Raw genomic sequence first — 16,177 nt, forward strand, 5'->3', positions numbered from 1 at the left:
CTTTTTTATCCCCGTGTGATGGCTTCGCCATTTCTACTCATTCCCCTCCTACTCCCATCTTTTTCTCCTATTGAAATTTTGAAATCAACTAAAATAGGATAACTCCATACTTAAATCAATTGTAGTCATTTTCAACGTTTGCTAACTATACTACGAAGAAATTGATCCAAATTGGATCAATCTTGCCTGTGATATCAATATCCAAGTATATGATAATAAAATCGGCCAATGCCACAAACTATGCCTAAAACCTTAGAACTAATTGACCACTAAAGTCAAAGACATTAACTTATCCAGATTCTGATGTCTTTCCATTTCCACACATAGTTCCCAGTTTTATAATAAAGAACAAAAGATAGGACATGAATTGACCACCAACCAAGCATCAAACTCCTTTTAGCAAATAAATTAAGCTACACAAAAACAAAAAAATTAGGCATATCTTACTCGTAAAATTGTCAAGAATTGGGTGTGGATAAGCCTCCGACACTGTTCCCACTACGTTTTTTTCCATAATATCATGCCTCGTCACCTGAAAGATAATAATAAAATATATGAGTGTGTCAACAATCTTCAAATATCTAGAAAAGAAAAGTACTTGTACATACCACATTGAGCAAGCCAAAGTATGCAGTTGGAGCAAATGACAAATGGCAAACAATCAACCATCTGGTTCACCCCGATGTTCATGCACGACAAGATTCAATAATTTCCGAGATCACCTATGACAAAGAAAACAGCTATGCCAAAGATTTCATTAGTGGTGCAGCCCATCGGGATACACAACTATCAAGTAGCAGGGCATACCAAACAGGAAAAGCTAACATATTACATAAGCAGTGTGGAAGAGAAGGAACATAAGAGTTGGTACATGCATGAATAAACACACAAATCTGTGCAACCACAAAGTGGACATTCTCTAATGAAATTAAAATGTTAATATAAAGATGTCTAGGTCGAAGGATTTATAAGATTTTAAGCATTACTGTAATCCATCCAAACAACAACACCAAGACTACAAAAGTAAATGTGCTGATCCATGACAACCTACACTTATACAGACTCAACTTGCTGAGGGGTAATAGGGTTTGATTAAGCTTGAGTAAGCTTGCCTATAAGGCAAAGACTACAAATTCAAGCCTACAAAATTGGGCAAGAATTATCTAAATCATTAGCTTTGCCATTAATAAAGTAATAGTACCACAATGTATTCAGAAAAGAACAAAAAACACACCTGACCACCACGATTCATTCTTGTTGAGTTGGGAAAGACAAATTTTAGTTCCTACAAGAACAACAATACCAAGTTAAACTTTCAGATATATGATTAGTACTTCAACAAAACCACAAAAATATGCAGCTACTTACTTTGACAAACTGAGGAAGAGGTTTTGGCTTGGATTACGAGATGTTGTCACCAAAAATCTTTGGATCCTTTTCTGATGCTGTGGCGTACTCATCGTCGACGTGCGTTCTTGGTACTACTAGGCAAAGACAAAGACAAAACAACGAGAGCTTTGAACGACCACACACTTAAAGAAGTATTCTAAATAGATGAGTGATAGACCAAAAAAATGAAAAAACACCAAGAAAGATAAAAGAAAACATATTACCTGCAGTGTATTGGAGAGAACAGGGATCGCAGCTGAAAGCTAGGATAAACACAGAATTGTCTTCTTGTCAAGCAGCAATAGCAGTGCAGATTAAGAGCCTCGTTTCTCTTGATTTGGAAGGGAAATCTTCCAAAGATGTATTGCGTCGAACTCCTGCCTTACTCCCGGACGCTGCTGAAGCTTGGATACTCTCTTTATGGTGGAAATTGAAAATATGTGAGGAGCTGTTCAGCACATTACTCGGTGGAATCAGCCAAATAGCACTGTCTTGCGGAGGCTAGCTCTTGAGAGTGTTGCACATTCGTCTGAAGCCCCTTGTCCTGACGGCTTGTGCTCGGTTTGCTTCTAGTTTCTTTTTTTTGTTTTTTGGATGTGGATATTGATCTTCCTATCATACACCAAGTTGTGAACAGATATCATTCGCTTTTGAAGTTTGCTCTTCGGAACAAGCTGGTGTGTTAAGAAATAATCATGGAACTATGTGAGTCCTTTCCGCTAGAACATAGTTGTTCTTCTAAAATTTCATTAATTTTTATTGTATTGGACACCTTATTATCTTATTATTGATAGCAGATAAGATTTTTCTAACTGTACGAAGAAATTTCTCTATTCTATTGAAGGAAATCCTCTCCCTTAATCCCCTATAAATAAGGGGAGAATAGTAAAACAACTTCTTTAATAATTCTTCTTATCTTTTATTCTTTCCAATAGTTATGGGAGGATTACTTGAGGTTATTAGATTGCTGAGGCACCATCATATTTTATAAGCTCATTGATTTTTTAGCTAGAATAAACAATATACACTAAAAATTTTCACATATGTAATGAATGATAGAGCTATGTAAAATGTTCTTTTTATTACTATCTCATCATTGAGCTTTTAGCCACCATGCCATATCTCATTTCGGTATCATCTGAGTTTTTCTTTGTTTAACCAATTTATGTTAGATTCTCACAAAGCATATGTTATATTGCAGGATGGAAAAAAAAACAGGCTGTTCCTGTTGTGCAGCTCAATCGTATATGTCTTCTTTCTGACTTGAGCTCATCCATTAAAAAGTGGGAAGTTATAGACATGATATTGCCCCTCTTCTTTGAGAGTCTTGAAGAAGGTGATGCTTCTGCTCCATGTTTATTGCGTCTCCGAGTATGAACCCTTGCCTCTTAAGAATGTATATGCTAGTGAATAATGCTATTTGTCTTTTTTGCGCTTTGCTTAGTATTTGATATATCATTTCAATTGCTTCTGTGGTAACTATTGTCATCCATATTGTGGCAATCAAGTTCAACTGTTTTCATAAATGTTTCAGCCACTTGATGCGGTTCTCGCATGGCTTGTTTGGGTTTTGATTAGTCTTATCGTGAGACAATAGTTCTAGTGACCAGAAACTATTTAGATGAACTCAAGAATGTCGGATTGGAAGAAAGCAAAACACTGCCCCCAAGAAACTACTACAGAGCGTGTAGAAGTATGTGTTTAGGTGTTTCTTTGTAGTTTGGACTACATATTATGTGCTATTTTGCAGGCTTGTAACTTCTCATAGTTTTGCTAACTTCTTCAGTTTATATTTTAGAGACTCCCTGCAGGGTTTCTTCTGGTTGCCTCTCGTCTTAGTAGCTCAAAACTGAGGTCTGATTACCGCCAATAGGCTATGGTCTTCATGCTCGGATGTGGCAGTGGCTGCTGAATCAAAAAGTGGAACGTAGAGTGCTGATGGGTGTCAGGCTTTTATGTCAACCTTATTGCACTGCACGCCTATCTGCATCCCATGTCTTGTTAGGGCCTTGACGCCTGAGCAGCCACCTGATTGTGTTTGGTATTGCTGATTAATATGGATGATACAGAGACTATTGAGCGAGCACCGGGTGCTGGCGTGGCGTGGAGTGCCGTCTTAGATCATAGCAGCCTTGGGAATGTTTGGACTTTGGAGTTTTGGTTACTTAAAAAGGATCATCTGGAGTTCTTTTCCGTTTGACTCTTTTCTTCCTTTTTCTCAGTATAATGCTTTCGGATTTGCAGGAGTGGTGCTGATTTCTTGGGGCCATTATTGCCTGCAGTTGTCGAAATTTGCTTTGAGTTTGATCCTGCAGCCAATGTTGAAGTAAGTACAACGGTCACGTATTATGAGATCAATGGTCTTCCTCTTCTTTTTCTAGAAAGTGAAAAGTCTTTCCAAGTCTAAAATAACTATATATTTTGCCTTATTTTGTAGTAATGATTCTGATATATATAAATATATATATATATATATATATGCCACATTTTCTCATGTATGCATTACATAATTAGCTTCGGTATTAAATATGCAGCGTCCATCCCTTTCCAAGACAAACTGATTTGATGCCTGAGTGCTACCTTTTCTAATGTACCTGGGATAATCTCTACCTTTGATGTAATCGATAAGTTTCCCTTCTGTACTACTTTGTGTTTTTTAGGTTCGCAACTACTTAAAACTTTTTTTAATCTACAAGACTAGTAGATAGGTTTCTGACTAGTCTAAATCCAAAATGTCAAAACCATGATTTTCTTTTTTTGATAATAGACACGTATGTCATAGATTGTTAGTGTTAAAAGAGATAAAAGAAAAAAAATTATTGAAGAAGCTATATTGCATTTACACGTTCTCTCCCTATTTATACAGGTTGAGAGGAAAGATTTTCCTCAAAAGAATAGAGAAATTTTCTCATATAATTAAAAAAAATCTTGAGCTAAATATACTGTACAACCCATTATGACAGTGGTAATAAAATAGCTGCTGTTTTAAGAGAGCTGCTTTTTTTGCTGCATTAGGACAGGAAGAGTTAAGGTAGAGTACAATTTCAGGTTTAAGTGAAATTTTATGCTGAAAAATTAATTAATTTATTTATTTTCTTTCTGCTTGTTCAAAGTGCTCCTGTTATGTTATGGTTGGGTTTTATGAGTTTGATTTGTGAAAATGAGAAGTTTAACACATCATAAACAATCTGTATTAATGCCATCTGAATTCTTCTTTGCATAATAGGTGTTAGAGCGACATGTCTTCTTGGAGTTGCTTTTTTGGAGATATTACGGTTTAGTTGTAATGGTGGTGTACTCTGTGTTGACTCCTCTTTAACTACATTAAGAAGTGCATTCGGTTATGTGTTCGAGTATCTACTTACTCCAAACTTGGTGCCACCAGTGTTTCAATGCTTAACTTGCCTGTAATTGTATATAGATCTTTTGAAGCGGCAGTGTCACGGCTGGTAAGCTTTTGCACCTTTTTTTTATACACACTTTTCTTTTAAATTTTGCTCAAAATAATTTTTTCTTCATATTTATTTTATTCTAATTATTTCTCAACCATGGATGTAGATATTAACAAAGGAGATCTTAGATTCTCATACTTAAGTAAAACGTTTGAGGAACTCTCTTGTCCATCTCTGTGAATCATATCAGATGTATAAGCAATGAACACCACCAATTCTGTAGTATAGTTTTAATTATCAAATGGAATGACTTCACATGCAAATATTTTTGGGAACCGAGGCTGAGGCTTCCCATCACACATACTGAAACTCTTGCCTTGCAGTTTCATGTCATAGCATCAAAGTTATTTTTTCTGTACATGTGCCCTTAATTCATTTTGCTCTTTTCTTTTTTGCAAAATTAGACGCTTGGATATGCAGTCAAATCTGATTCGCACTTCAATTATACTTGAACTTATATTGCTAAAAACAGCATCCAATAATTAACCCTCTCTTAGGCACTTAAATTCGTTTCCTGATGACAGAATGCTCTAAAGTTTCCTGATGACAGAATGCTCTAAAGCATGAAAGTTTTGTGCTACTTAATTCTGACCCAGTTCCGTGAGATTATAGTTTGACCTGTTTTAAGTGAAGGTGAAAGCTTTTGAGATCATATCTAATACATAAATGTAGAAAGTTATATTAATATCATAAAGATAAGAAAAGTAGAAAACTAATAATCATTTTCAAATCACATCTTCAAATAAAATATTTAAATTCATCGAATGCATAAAACATCAATCTCTCAATTGTCTTCGATCAACTGAAACTCTAATTAGAATAGCTCAATTAACTTAAACCAAATTTAATTCGATTATGATCTAAGCATTTAAGGTTGATTCTGTTAAACCAAATCTAACAAAATCAACCTTAAATGCTTATAGAACCAGTTTGGAATCACTCTAGACTAGTCTAATTTAGATTTGATTGATCTCGATTATATCAAATAGGTTTGAACTAGTCAAGTTAGTCGGGAATCACCCTAAACTGGCTTTAACCAATCAAACCTATTTGATTTAGTCAATTAACAAGCTCAAACCAATAGAGAGTGAGGAAATTGGACTATATCATATAGTGCTAACCTAAATCAAACCAACACACCTGAGTCTTGGACAGGTCATATACGTTGCATATGTCTGTTCTAAATAATAGGTTGAGTTGAGGTACAACGGGTTATACAAAAGAAGCAATGATATGTCTAATGCCAATCGCATAGTCGGGTAAGCTTAACTTCATGAACTAGGCTAAGCCTCACTTATAAGTTGGGTTAAGCTTTACCATTGAACTAAGTTATTCTTGGCTCATGAGTTGGTCGTACCTAGACACATGAGTTGGGGTCGTATCTGACCATATAGATTGGGTCGTACCTAGTTGTATGAGCTGGCTCATGCTTGGCCACATGGTTGGATCATACCTTACCATATGGTTGGGTTATACATGGCCATATGAATTGGATTGTACCTAACCACATGAGTTGACCCATGCCTTACCACATAGTTTGGTCGTACCTTACCACATGGGTTAGGTTATACATGGCCATATGAACTGGATTGTACCTAACTACATTGATTGAGTCATGCCTGGCCATATAGGTTAGGTCATACCTTGCCATATGGGCTGGCTCTTACCAACCACATAGACTGGGTCATGTCGAGTCACATGGGCTAGGTTGTACTTAGCCACATGGGCTAGGTCGTGAACACATAGGCTGAGTCAATTCGATTTGATAGATCAACTTGACTCATGTCAAAACCCAATTAAACTCCTCTTATCAAATTAGATTTCAATATCTAAAATTATTAAAGAATAACTCAAATCTATTAATTAAAAATTTTAATTCACGATCTTAAATTTAAAACTAATTACGTTATAGAAATTCACACATAATTCTTGAAATATAGATATATCTAATTAAAATAAATTAGAACTATTATGTTAATCTAAAAATAAGAATTTTAATAATTAAATCAATATTAAAATTTACTTAAGCTTAAGAGATCAATATAAATCAAATAATCATTCTAACATTATAAATCAATTATCATTATTTACTAATCATAAAATTTTAAAATTAAAACATCTTTATGCATCATAAAATTATAAATATACTTATGAGGAATGAGGGAGGAGTAGTCCCCTTTATATAGGGGAAATAAATATACTTTCTCTTCGAAAGGTAAATAATAATTTAATTTAATTTTTAATTTATTTTTATTTTACTTTCACACACAGAAAAAAATATAATATTCATTTCTTATAGTTCGCACACGAAAATGAAATATAAACTATTTACTTCCTAAAATCAAATCAATCATTAGAAAATAAATCGATTAATAATTTGATTAAGGAAACCAAATTTAATCATTTCCTTAACTATAGTACACAAATATAAAAGTTAATAATAAAGCAATACATTATTTATAGCAATTAATTTATGCTAAGGGAGAAATTATCGGTGATTACATTTCTCCCTCACTTAATAGAAATTTAGTCCTAAATTTGATTAAAAATAACATTAATTGATATAGTTAGCTTTTAAAATACTAAGTCAAAGGGCAAAACTAAATTAGCTTGAAAAATATTTTGATTAAATGTATCACTCGAAAACTTTTAAGTCAAAAATATATATTTTTTAACATAAAATATATGATAGATTAATGAAACTTATTGAATAAATTTGATTTTAGATTACCCATAACAAGTATATCAAATTCTATATCTAATAAATCAATAAAATTTTTAAGTTTTAAAAATTAATTGATTGTTGACATAAAATATAAGTTGAGACAACTCAACAAACAAAAGCAATTAAAATGATAGAAAAATTATCCAACTATTCAACATATATTTCTTTTTATAATTTCAAATTATTTATATATTATATGTGTCAAAGAAATAACATTATATTTAATTCTCATTAGACTCGTCATTACATTAAACAAATAATATCTGATAATTAATTTGACATTAAATTAAAATTTTATTTAAATTAATTACTCATACAATTAAGTTTAAATATCAATGCACTAACAAATTTATTCAACTTCAAAAGCACATATTTTATTAATATCAATAATAACTTCTACAAACCATCCTAGCACATGTCAAATCTAATCTCAATTTTAAGAATAATGTATGATAACAAAAATTATAAAGGTAAATACTTTTTAATTTATATTTTTAAAAGATCCTATAAAATTTTAAACTTAAAATTATCAAAACTTTTACATCCGAGAGAATAATTGATACTTAGTATAATCTTCAATTAGTAAAACTAAATATGTTAACTATAAACATTCATAACAATGTAAGACAAAACTATAAAAGATAATTAATCATCGATCCTAAAGAATCCACGTAGTAACAAATATGTTTTATTAAATTTACCCTATTCATAATTATAGATAAAATAATATTCTAGAACAAATGGTAACAAAAATAATATATGAAACTATAATAGAATTATGTCAAAGTTCCTTCATTATAATCTACTTTAAATTTATAACAAAATTTTATGAATTAATTTTAGATCTCCAACATAAAAATGATATGGTCAAAATAATAAATGCTATAAGACTTGTGCAAAAACTTAATTTATTTACTTTTTTATAAAATAAAATATAAATATAAATATTTTACCATGAACATAAGCATCATATAATATTTCTAATCTGATTACCAAATTATTATTATTATTATTATTATTATTATTATTATTATTATTATTATTATTATTTTCGGTATTAGATATAAATCTAATATGTGCATTGAATAACTAAGTCAATTAATAATATTTATTTATCATATATATCTCAAAAGAAAAATAATACATTCTATAATTAAATTAGCAAACCTTATCTACTTTGTAAAAATGGGAGAAGAGGGTAATGGCAAAATCATATTCAAAATATAAAACGAGTTTATAAGATAAACTAATAGAACACTTATTTTAATTTAGAAAAAAAATAAAAATTTTGACCTTTTACTCAATAATCTCATTTCAAGTCGAGATTCTAACATCTTTAATCAATTATTTTTTTAAAAAAAAACTCATATTTGACTCACTAAAATAATCCTAATATCTTAAATTCATATTTTAGTTGCATTATAATCTAATTCTCATAATCTAAATTTTAAAAACGAATTGGGTAATCTAATATTCTAACCTTAGGATCCCATATTCCAGTTGGTTCTCAGAATCATTACTTTGATACTTGCCCTCGGTAGAGATACATAAACATCCATGATCATTCATTTATATTCATCCATTCACTCACGTATACATCAAGAAATTAATATGATTAAATATTATAAGAGACCATACTTAATATAAATCTGCTAAACTATGTTAATTGGTGGCTCTGCATTGGCCCGTAGCTCCTTTCACATGTTGCACTTCTAATATAAACTACTAGCCTAGTCATATCTATTACATGATAATAATCATATCAATATCAGAAAGTAAAAATCAATAATCATTTTTAAATGATATCTTCAGATAAAACATTTAAATTCATCAAATCCTAAATGCATGAAACATCAATCTCTCAATAGTCCTCAATCAACCAAAATCCTAATTGGAATAGCTCAATTGACTTAAACCAAACTAAATTTAATTATGATATAATGGAACCAACCTCAAATCCTTATAGAACTAGTCTAGAATCACTCTAGACTAGTCTAATTTAGATATGATTGATTTCGATTAGGTCAAATAGGTTTGAACTAGTCAAGTTAATCTGGAATCACCCTAAATCGGCTTTAACCAATCAAACCTATATGATTTAGTTAATTAACGAGCTCAAACCAATAGAGAGAGAGAAAATTGGACTATGTCGTATAGTGCTAACCTAAACCAAACCAACCCACTTGAGTTTTGGATGGATCATATATGCTACATATGTCTGTTACAAATAATATGTTGAGTTGAGGTACAACTTGCTATATAAAAAGAACAACGATATGTCTAATGCCAATCGCATAGTTGGGCAGGCTTAACTTCATGGACTAAGCTAAACCTCACTTATAAGTTAGGTTGAGCTTTACTATTGAACTATATCATACTTGGCTCGCGAATTGATTATACATAGACACATGAGTTAAGATCATATCTGACCATATGGATTGGATCGTACCTAGCCACATGAGTCGAGCCATGCTTGGCCACATGGTTGGGTCATACTTTACCATATGGGTTGGGTCATACATGGTTACATGGATTGAATCGTACCTAGCCACTTGGGTTGGGTCATGCATGATCACGTGGGGTGGGTTGTACCTTGCTCTATGTGTTGGCTCCTACCCGGCCACATAAGCTGGGTCATGCCGAGTCACATGGGCTAGGTTCTACTTAACCACATGGACTGAGTTGTACATGAACACATGGGCTGAGTTGATTTGGTTTGACAGATCAACTTGACTCAACTCAAACCTAAATTAAACTCCTCTTATCAAATTAGATTTCAATATCTAAAATTATTAATGAATAATTCAAATCCATTAATTAAAAATTTTAGTTCACAATCTTAAATTTAAAACTAATTACATTATAAAAATTCATACATAATTCTTGAAAGATAGATATATTTAATTAAATAAATTAGAACTATTATGCTAATCTAAAATTTAGAATTTTAATAATTAAATTAATATTAAAATTCACTTAAGCTTAAGAGATTAATATAAATCAAATAATCATTCTAACATTATAAATCAATTATCATTATTTACTAATCATAAAATTTTGAAATTAAAACATAATTATGCATCATAAAATTATAGTAATATTAACATTAAGATTTCAAAACATAAATCAAAATTAATTAAAAAAAATCTTACCTCTTTTTGATTATCCTTTTTTCTCGATATCATCTAGTCCTCACCTTAATGCTTCAATTGTTATATATCATTTATAATAATTAATTTACGTTGAGTGAGACGCTTTGATTATGGACTGCTGTCTCAATAATCGCGCAGAAGAGGCATTGGTCTTGTTCGATGAAATGCTAAAAAAAGGGGTTAGAGATCACAGACAGGACAGTCGTCGCTCTGATCTCTGCCTGTTTTCAGATCGGCAATCTGGCCTTGGGCAGCACAACACATGCTTACGTATACAAAAACTGTCACGCATCACGAAGATTGTGTGTTCATCGGCACTGGATTAGCGGACATGCATTCCAAATGCAGATGCCTTGCCAGTGCCCTGAAAGTGTTCGACAATATGAGGGACAGAAACGTGTAGACATGGAGCGACTTGGTAGCAGGGTTCGCGATCCACGACGAAGGCAAGGCGGCGTTGAAACTGCTGGAAGAGATGGTGAAGGAAGCCCTATGGCCCAATGCAGTTACCTTCACAGGATTGCTCTCTGCGTGTTGCCACCGTGGGCTGGCCGAGGAGGGTCTCTACCTGTTCGACGCCATGAAGAGCAAGTTCGGAGTTGAGCCATTCATGCGGTTGCATGGTGGACCTTCTCGGGCGAGTTGGGATGGTAGAACAAGCACATGCGTTCGTAAGAATGCCGATCGAGCCGGACGCGATCGTGTGGAGGGCTTTGCTGGGCGCTTGCAGGATCTACAAGCACGAAAAGCTCGGGCGGGAGATTGGGAAGATTCTGCTGCAGTTGGAGAAGGGATCAACATAAAAGCCTGACAACTGCGAAGATTACGTTGCACTATCAAATATGTATGCTGCAGCAGAAAGATGGGAGGATGTGTTGACACTGAGAGAAGCCATGAAGAATAATGCAGTACATAACAGAACAAGTAGAAGTGCAGTTTGAACCATCAAACTGGCAAAACGTGAACATAGAGGAAGGACTTAAAAAGCAGATGAACTCATACATGCTGGGCAGCACATTCGTGCCCACTCTTCGGAGGGAGGGCTAATTTCACTGTGTAACCACCATTGTTTTTAGCGTAGCTCTGTACGCGAAAAGTAACTATTATCTTCAGGATTGCACATATTCTTGGTCTGCAAGATTGTACATATTTTTGGTCCGCAAAAGTAGAGAAACACACTATTTATCTGCGTGGCAGTTGTATGACAAAATATCCGCACTTGCAGCTGCGGCTGAGTTCCAACCAACGCATCTGTAGAATAGATGTTGTAAATTGTTGACAGCAGGATAGCAATTAAGAAAACTGTGTAAGTTCAACTCTATCAAGGACATTGTACGAGAAACATTTTAAATATGTTGCGAGGGACCTGTTTTCTACCATAAACTAAAAAGATTGATTCCCTTCTAGATTTGTCGTGATCTGATCCGAACACTTCATAAATTTGATAGGTTTAAATCATTAGTTTAAAATGTTTAAGCAACTCATATATCCTATAACCCATGTCAAATATCCTTCCACATCTCTTAACATAAAAAGTATTAAAGAGAACCTAATATTGAACATGGCGAGCAATCGAAGAAAGAAATATTCTCCATTAAGATTGGATCTCACATGCACCAATGACAAACCTTAACAAATAGGAAAAACCATGACATCTTAGTTTCTATATTAAATGTGAAAGACGATTTGGATTAGTTTAGAGGGCTTTAGGGATCTATTATTATCAATCTGAGTTTAAATATTTCGGGTCAATGATCGAAACTTCAACTTAATGGGTCAATTATCTCATCGAATCATGATAGGATTCATTCCTTCACTCCACTTCATGAAATGTCTTACACTAAAACGAAGCCTGTGTCTAGAACTTGGAAAAGCCACAATAGGTCCTTTTATTCGGAAAAGAAATTTCTGCAGGACACTAATGGAATTTTTAGATTGTCTGCAACAAATCATCTACAAAGGACCATTCTTCAGTCCCTCCCATATGGTTGTTTTCAGAAAGAAATCCATTCAGTATCTTCCACGTGTTTGTTTCCATAGAGAAATGGATATCATTAAAGTTTGTTGACCAATACAAATGAACTATTGAGAACAAAAAATGGACCTTAGTTGGCAGCCATTAAGGGATTTTAACTCTTTTTCCAAAAGGCACCTGCATAAAACATTTGTTTCTTTTACCCTCCTTATTCAGCTATACAGCTCAAATTGTGAATGAAAGAGACATAATATGAGAGTTGCTCCACTCCTTTAGTTAATAGCTAGGACAGGAAAGAGAAGAAAAACAAGGGAGAGGGAAGTATTTGTCCCTATACTGAAGGCAACCCCATCATTACGTCATGTTTAGAATTGTATGTATAAATTACACAACTAGTAGTCACTTACAATATAGACAACCATTTTGAAGCACACTGATAAACTTCATTCTTTTACATAGTCATAGAACTAGTACCTTAGACAAGAAGATACTCTTTAGCTCAAAAGTAATAAGATAGGATAAGATAAAAAGCTTGCTGATTAAACTAGGTCATAAACCAATTTGCTAGATCAAGTTTTTCGTCCCTATATTGGATAATCACACCAAAAGAAGATAGATAGCATCAACATTTGGTCCATGACTCCATTAACCAGCCTAATGTTGTAATGTTAGGTGAAGAATTTCGAAAAATTAACTCCAGATCTTTTACAGGGATGTAAGGCCAAGTTAAGAAATGGATAAGTATATTTACCATAAAAAAAATATAAAAAGAAAAGATCTAGGGATTGAACTATTTAAGCCTTCAACATAAGCTACTTTAAGTTTGTTTCGTACCGTAGTAAACAATTCCTATAAATAAAAAAGGAGGCATCCAAGTCTCTTTTGATTCTCTCCTTGGCTGCATGCTTCCCAAAGGTACTCCAGGCTCCTAGGCACGAAAGTTCTTCCAGATCCAATACGGTTACAGAGTGATTCAAGTCTGGTTTACAAAACAATTCCAGAATAGGAATTCCTTTGCTACAAGTTGCATTTACTGGTTTTTCTCTTTGTCTGTTCCCCTGTTTTTGTTCATGTTATTTTATATGTTTCAAATAAATACATCTCACACAACATTATTCTGTTCTCTATGTCCCTTGATTTCTTTTTGAACTTCTAGCAAATGTACCATGTCGTTCTTCAAAATCCGGATTACCACACGAACTGCTTAAAATGCCAAAACTTTGACAAGTAAAATACTGGATTAAGGATACCCTAGTTCACAAGTTCATCAGAAGGTTCTCTTATCAAGATTTGTAGCTATAGAAGATGAATCTTAAAAGCAGTCAAATAAAGGCTCAACTGAACTAGATTTCCTAATTCCAATCTATTTATATGCATAGGCTATGTTTTCAAACCACAAATAAGGGATTGGTTATTAAGATGGTCACACATGTACTTGTATAACATGCAGTTAACAATTAAAATAAAATGAACTTGCAATTCTATGATCCTGGAACTCTTTAGGATTAAATAAATCAGTATTCTCTTTGTCTATCAGCAATTGAACACCAGGACAAGAGTAAGTGTTGCAAAGAAGAATTATCATGCTAAACCAACAAGCTACAATTCTGAAAGGACCCTTTGCAGTTGTTTAGTACATACAAATTATGAAAGTGTAAGAGAAACAAACATAAGAGTAACAATCCAAATAATGTCACTAATAAAGCAACAATCATAAACAGATGAGTGTAATAAAGCTGAACCTGAACTAATACAGTGGTTTTCGATACGAGTGGGTTTTCTACTGATCTACAGCTACATTCTTTTAAATCTGTGATCCTCCAAATTGCAAGCAACTTTATCTACCCAAAATAACCAGAAACTGAGCAATATGCAGAAGTAGCAGCTAGAAAGCAACCAAAAACAGACAAAATCACAATCCACTCACGGCTTAATCCTCTTTCTGCAATTAACTCCAGGCATTCAAGCATCAGTTGCAAGAAAAAAGCAGCAAGCTGAAGTAAAGCCAAGTAACAAGAGAATCAAATTCGTTACCCATCACTTAGGCTCCATCAAGCTCAAAATAAGCCTCAAAACTTCGTCTCTCAGCTTGTCCACCGCATCAGCATCGACTTCCTCCTTCAAGGCGGCGAACCACCCGTCCTCCCCGTCCGCGCACCCCCCACGGGCGACATACCAGTCATAGACCACTTTGGCGATGGCCATCACAAACAACCCGCAGTCGTACCCGTTGGTCTGCTGCGGCGTGAACCCCTCAACGAACCGCGGGGGCTCGCCGCCATCATCGACGAACCCGCTGACGGCGTGGAAAAGCCGCTCCCCGTGACACCGATTGGCGCCGCGGCAGCTGTCGTGGTGCACGAATTCGCCGGTCTCCCGGCAGTAAACGAGGAGGCTCCAGTGGGAACCGCCCCCAGCGACCGTGACGTCGACGTTGCTGTTGACGGGGAAGAGGACGAGGTCCCGATCGGGGAGGCGGAGGGGGTCGGCGAACTGGCGGAGGGATTGGGGGTCGTGGCAGTTGGCGAGCCAGAAGGAGATGGAGGGCGGAAGGAGGAGGGCGCGCGGGGAGGGGCAGAGGGAGGCGAGGTGGGCGAAGTAGAACTCGATGATGCGGTCGTTGAGGTAATGGGGGCCGCGGAGGATGTCGAGGTCGGATCGCCTCATAACCACGTCGAGGTAGCTCAGGATCTTCTCGTCGCCCTTGTTATTGGGCGGCGCCATGGGCCCTCGCACTGAGAGCGGGCGTGCAAGGAGCGACAAGCGGCTTCACTTCGGAGGAGAAGGAGATGCCAAGCGGAGAAGAACGCGTCGAGCCGGAAGATAGCAATAACGAAGCCCAATCCGTTAAGAGGACGACGTGAGGCCGAAACCGCACCATGGCCGGTCCGCTATTGCTCTTAGGTTAAATATGCTAAGACATTAAATTAGATAAGCCTGAATTAAACAGTAAACTGATAATCATCAATACAATCTAAAATTATATATCAGTTTCAATATTTTTATATAAATCTTCATCACACATATCACATAAATGATTACCTCCTCGATTGCATTTGGTAGATCAAATTACAGTTTGACCTATTATATGCTAGATAATTACACGATGTGATCCTCCTTGTATCTTAGTTGTGCATAATAATATCTATGTGAGGAACACTACTATGATACTGACAACAATATATCAAAATAGGGTGACTAAGCTACCGAAGAAAGATTGATAAGAGCAAAGCACAGAAGAGATTTATACTACAAGCTTTCTATTCTCAAAATTCTTTGAAAGTATAAAGTAAAGCAGGTTCCTGATCAGCTCGATGAAGAGTTGGGGTATCTTAAGGTTTGCCCCGTAGAAAGTGTAGTAGTAAAGCAGGTCACTTCACTAAGGTTTTGTCCTGTAACAAGACAATCACCTATCAGATAAACATGCAGCCTCCGACTCAAAATAAATAATATCAATTAATTTTATCATTAAAATTTGAGATTC

The 16,177-nt window shown here is 34.7% G+C and overlaps 1 protein-coding gene and 1 long non-coding RNA gene across 4 annotated transcripts; one reads left to right on the forward strand and one right to left on the reverse strand.

Moving 5' to 3' along the window:
• Positions 1-1,619: 1,619 nt before the first annotated feature.
• Positions 1,620-4,745, forward strand: LOC135594303 (uncharacterized). 3 transcript variants are annotated; one of them, XR_010480057.1, is made up of 4 exons: positions 1,620-2,094; positions 2,591-3,082; positions 3,188-3,715; positions 4,616-4,745. It is a non-coding gene; the product is annotated as an uncharacterized LOC135594303 (long non-coding RNA). The 3 variants fall into 3 exon arrangements; XR_010480056.1 differs by having other exon boundaries at positions 2,591-2,725; positions 2,924-3,715; XR_010480055.1 differs by having other exon boundaries at positions 2,591-3,715.
• Positions 4,746-11,784: 7,039 nt separating this feature from the next.
• LOC135593386 (NEDD8-specific protease 1-like) lies at positions 11,785-15,560 on the reverse strand. Its single transcript, XM_065083372.1, has 2 exons — positions 14,728-15,560; positions 11,785-11,969 (listed from the first exon to the last, which is right to left on the reverse strand). Exon 1 carries the CDS (start codon positions 15,415-15,417, stop codon positions 14,731-14,733), a length of 687 nt encoding a protein of 228 aa, XP_064939444.1. The 5' UTR covers positions 15,418-15,560; the 3' UTR covers positions 11,785-11,969; positions 14,728-14,730.
• Between the last annotated feature and the right edge of the window lie 617 nt (positions 15,561-16,177).

This window comes from Musa acuminata, chromosome BXJ1-9 (assembly GCF_036884655.1).
Source record: "Musa acuminata AAA Group cultivar baxijiao chromosome BXJ1-9, Cavendish_Baxijiao_AAA, whole genome shotgun sequence".
Classification (NCBI taxonomy): Eukaryota; Viridiplantae; Streptophyta; class Magnoliopsida; order Zingiberales; family Musaceae; genus Musa; species Musa acuminata.

Excerpts from the sequence above, each read along its gene's own strand:
- LOC135593386 (XM_065083372.1), bottom strand. The coding sequence starts at position 15,417 with ATGGCGCCGCCCAATAACAAGGGCGACGAGAAGATCCTGAGCTACCTC.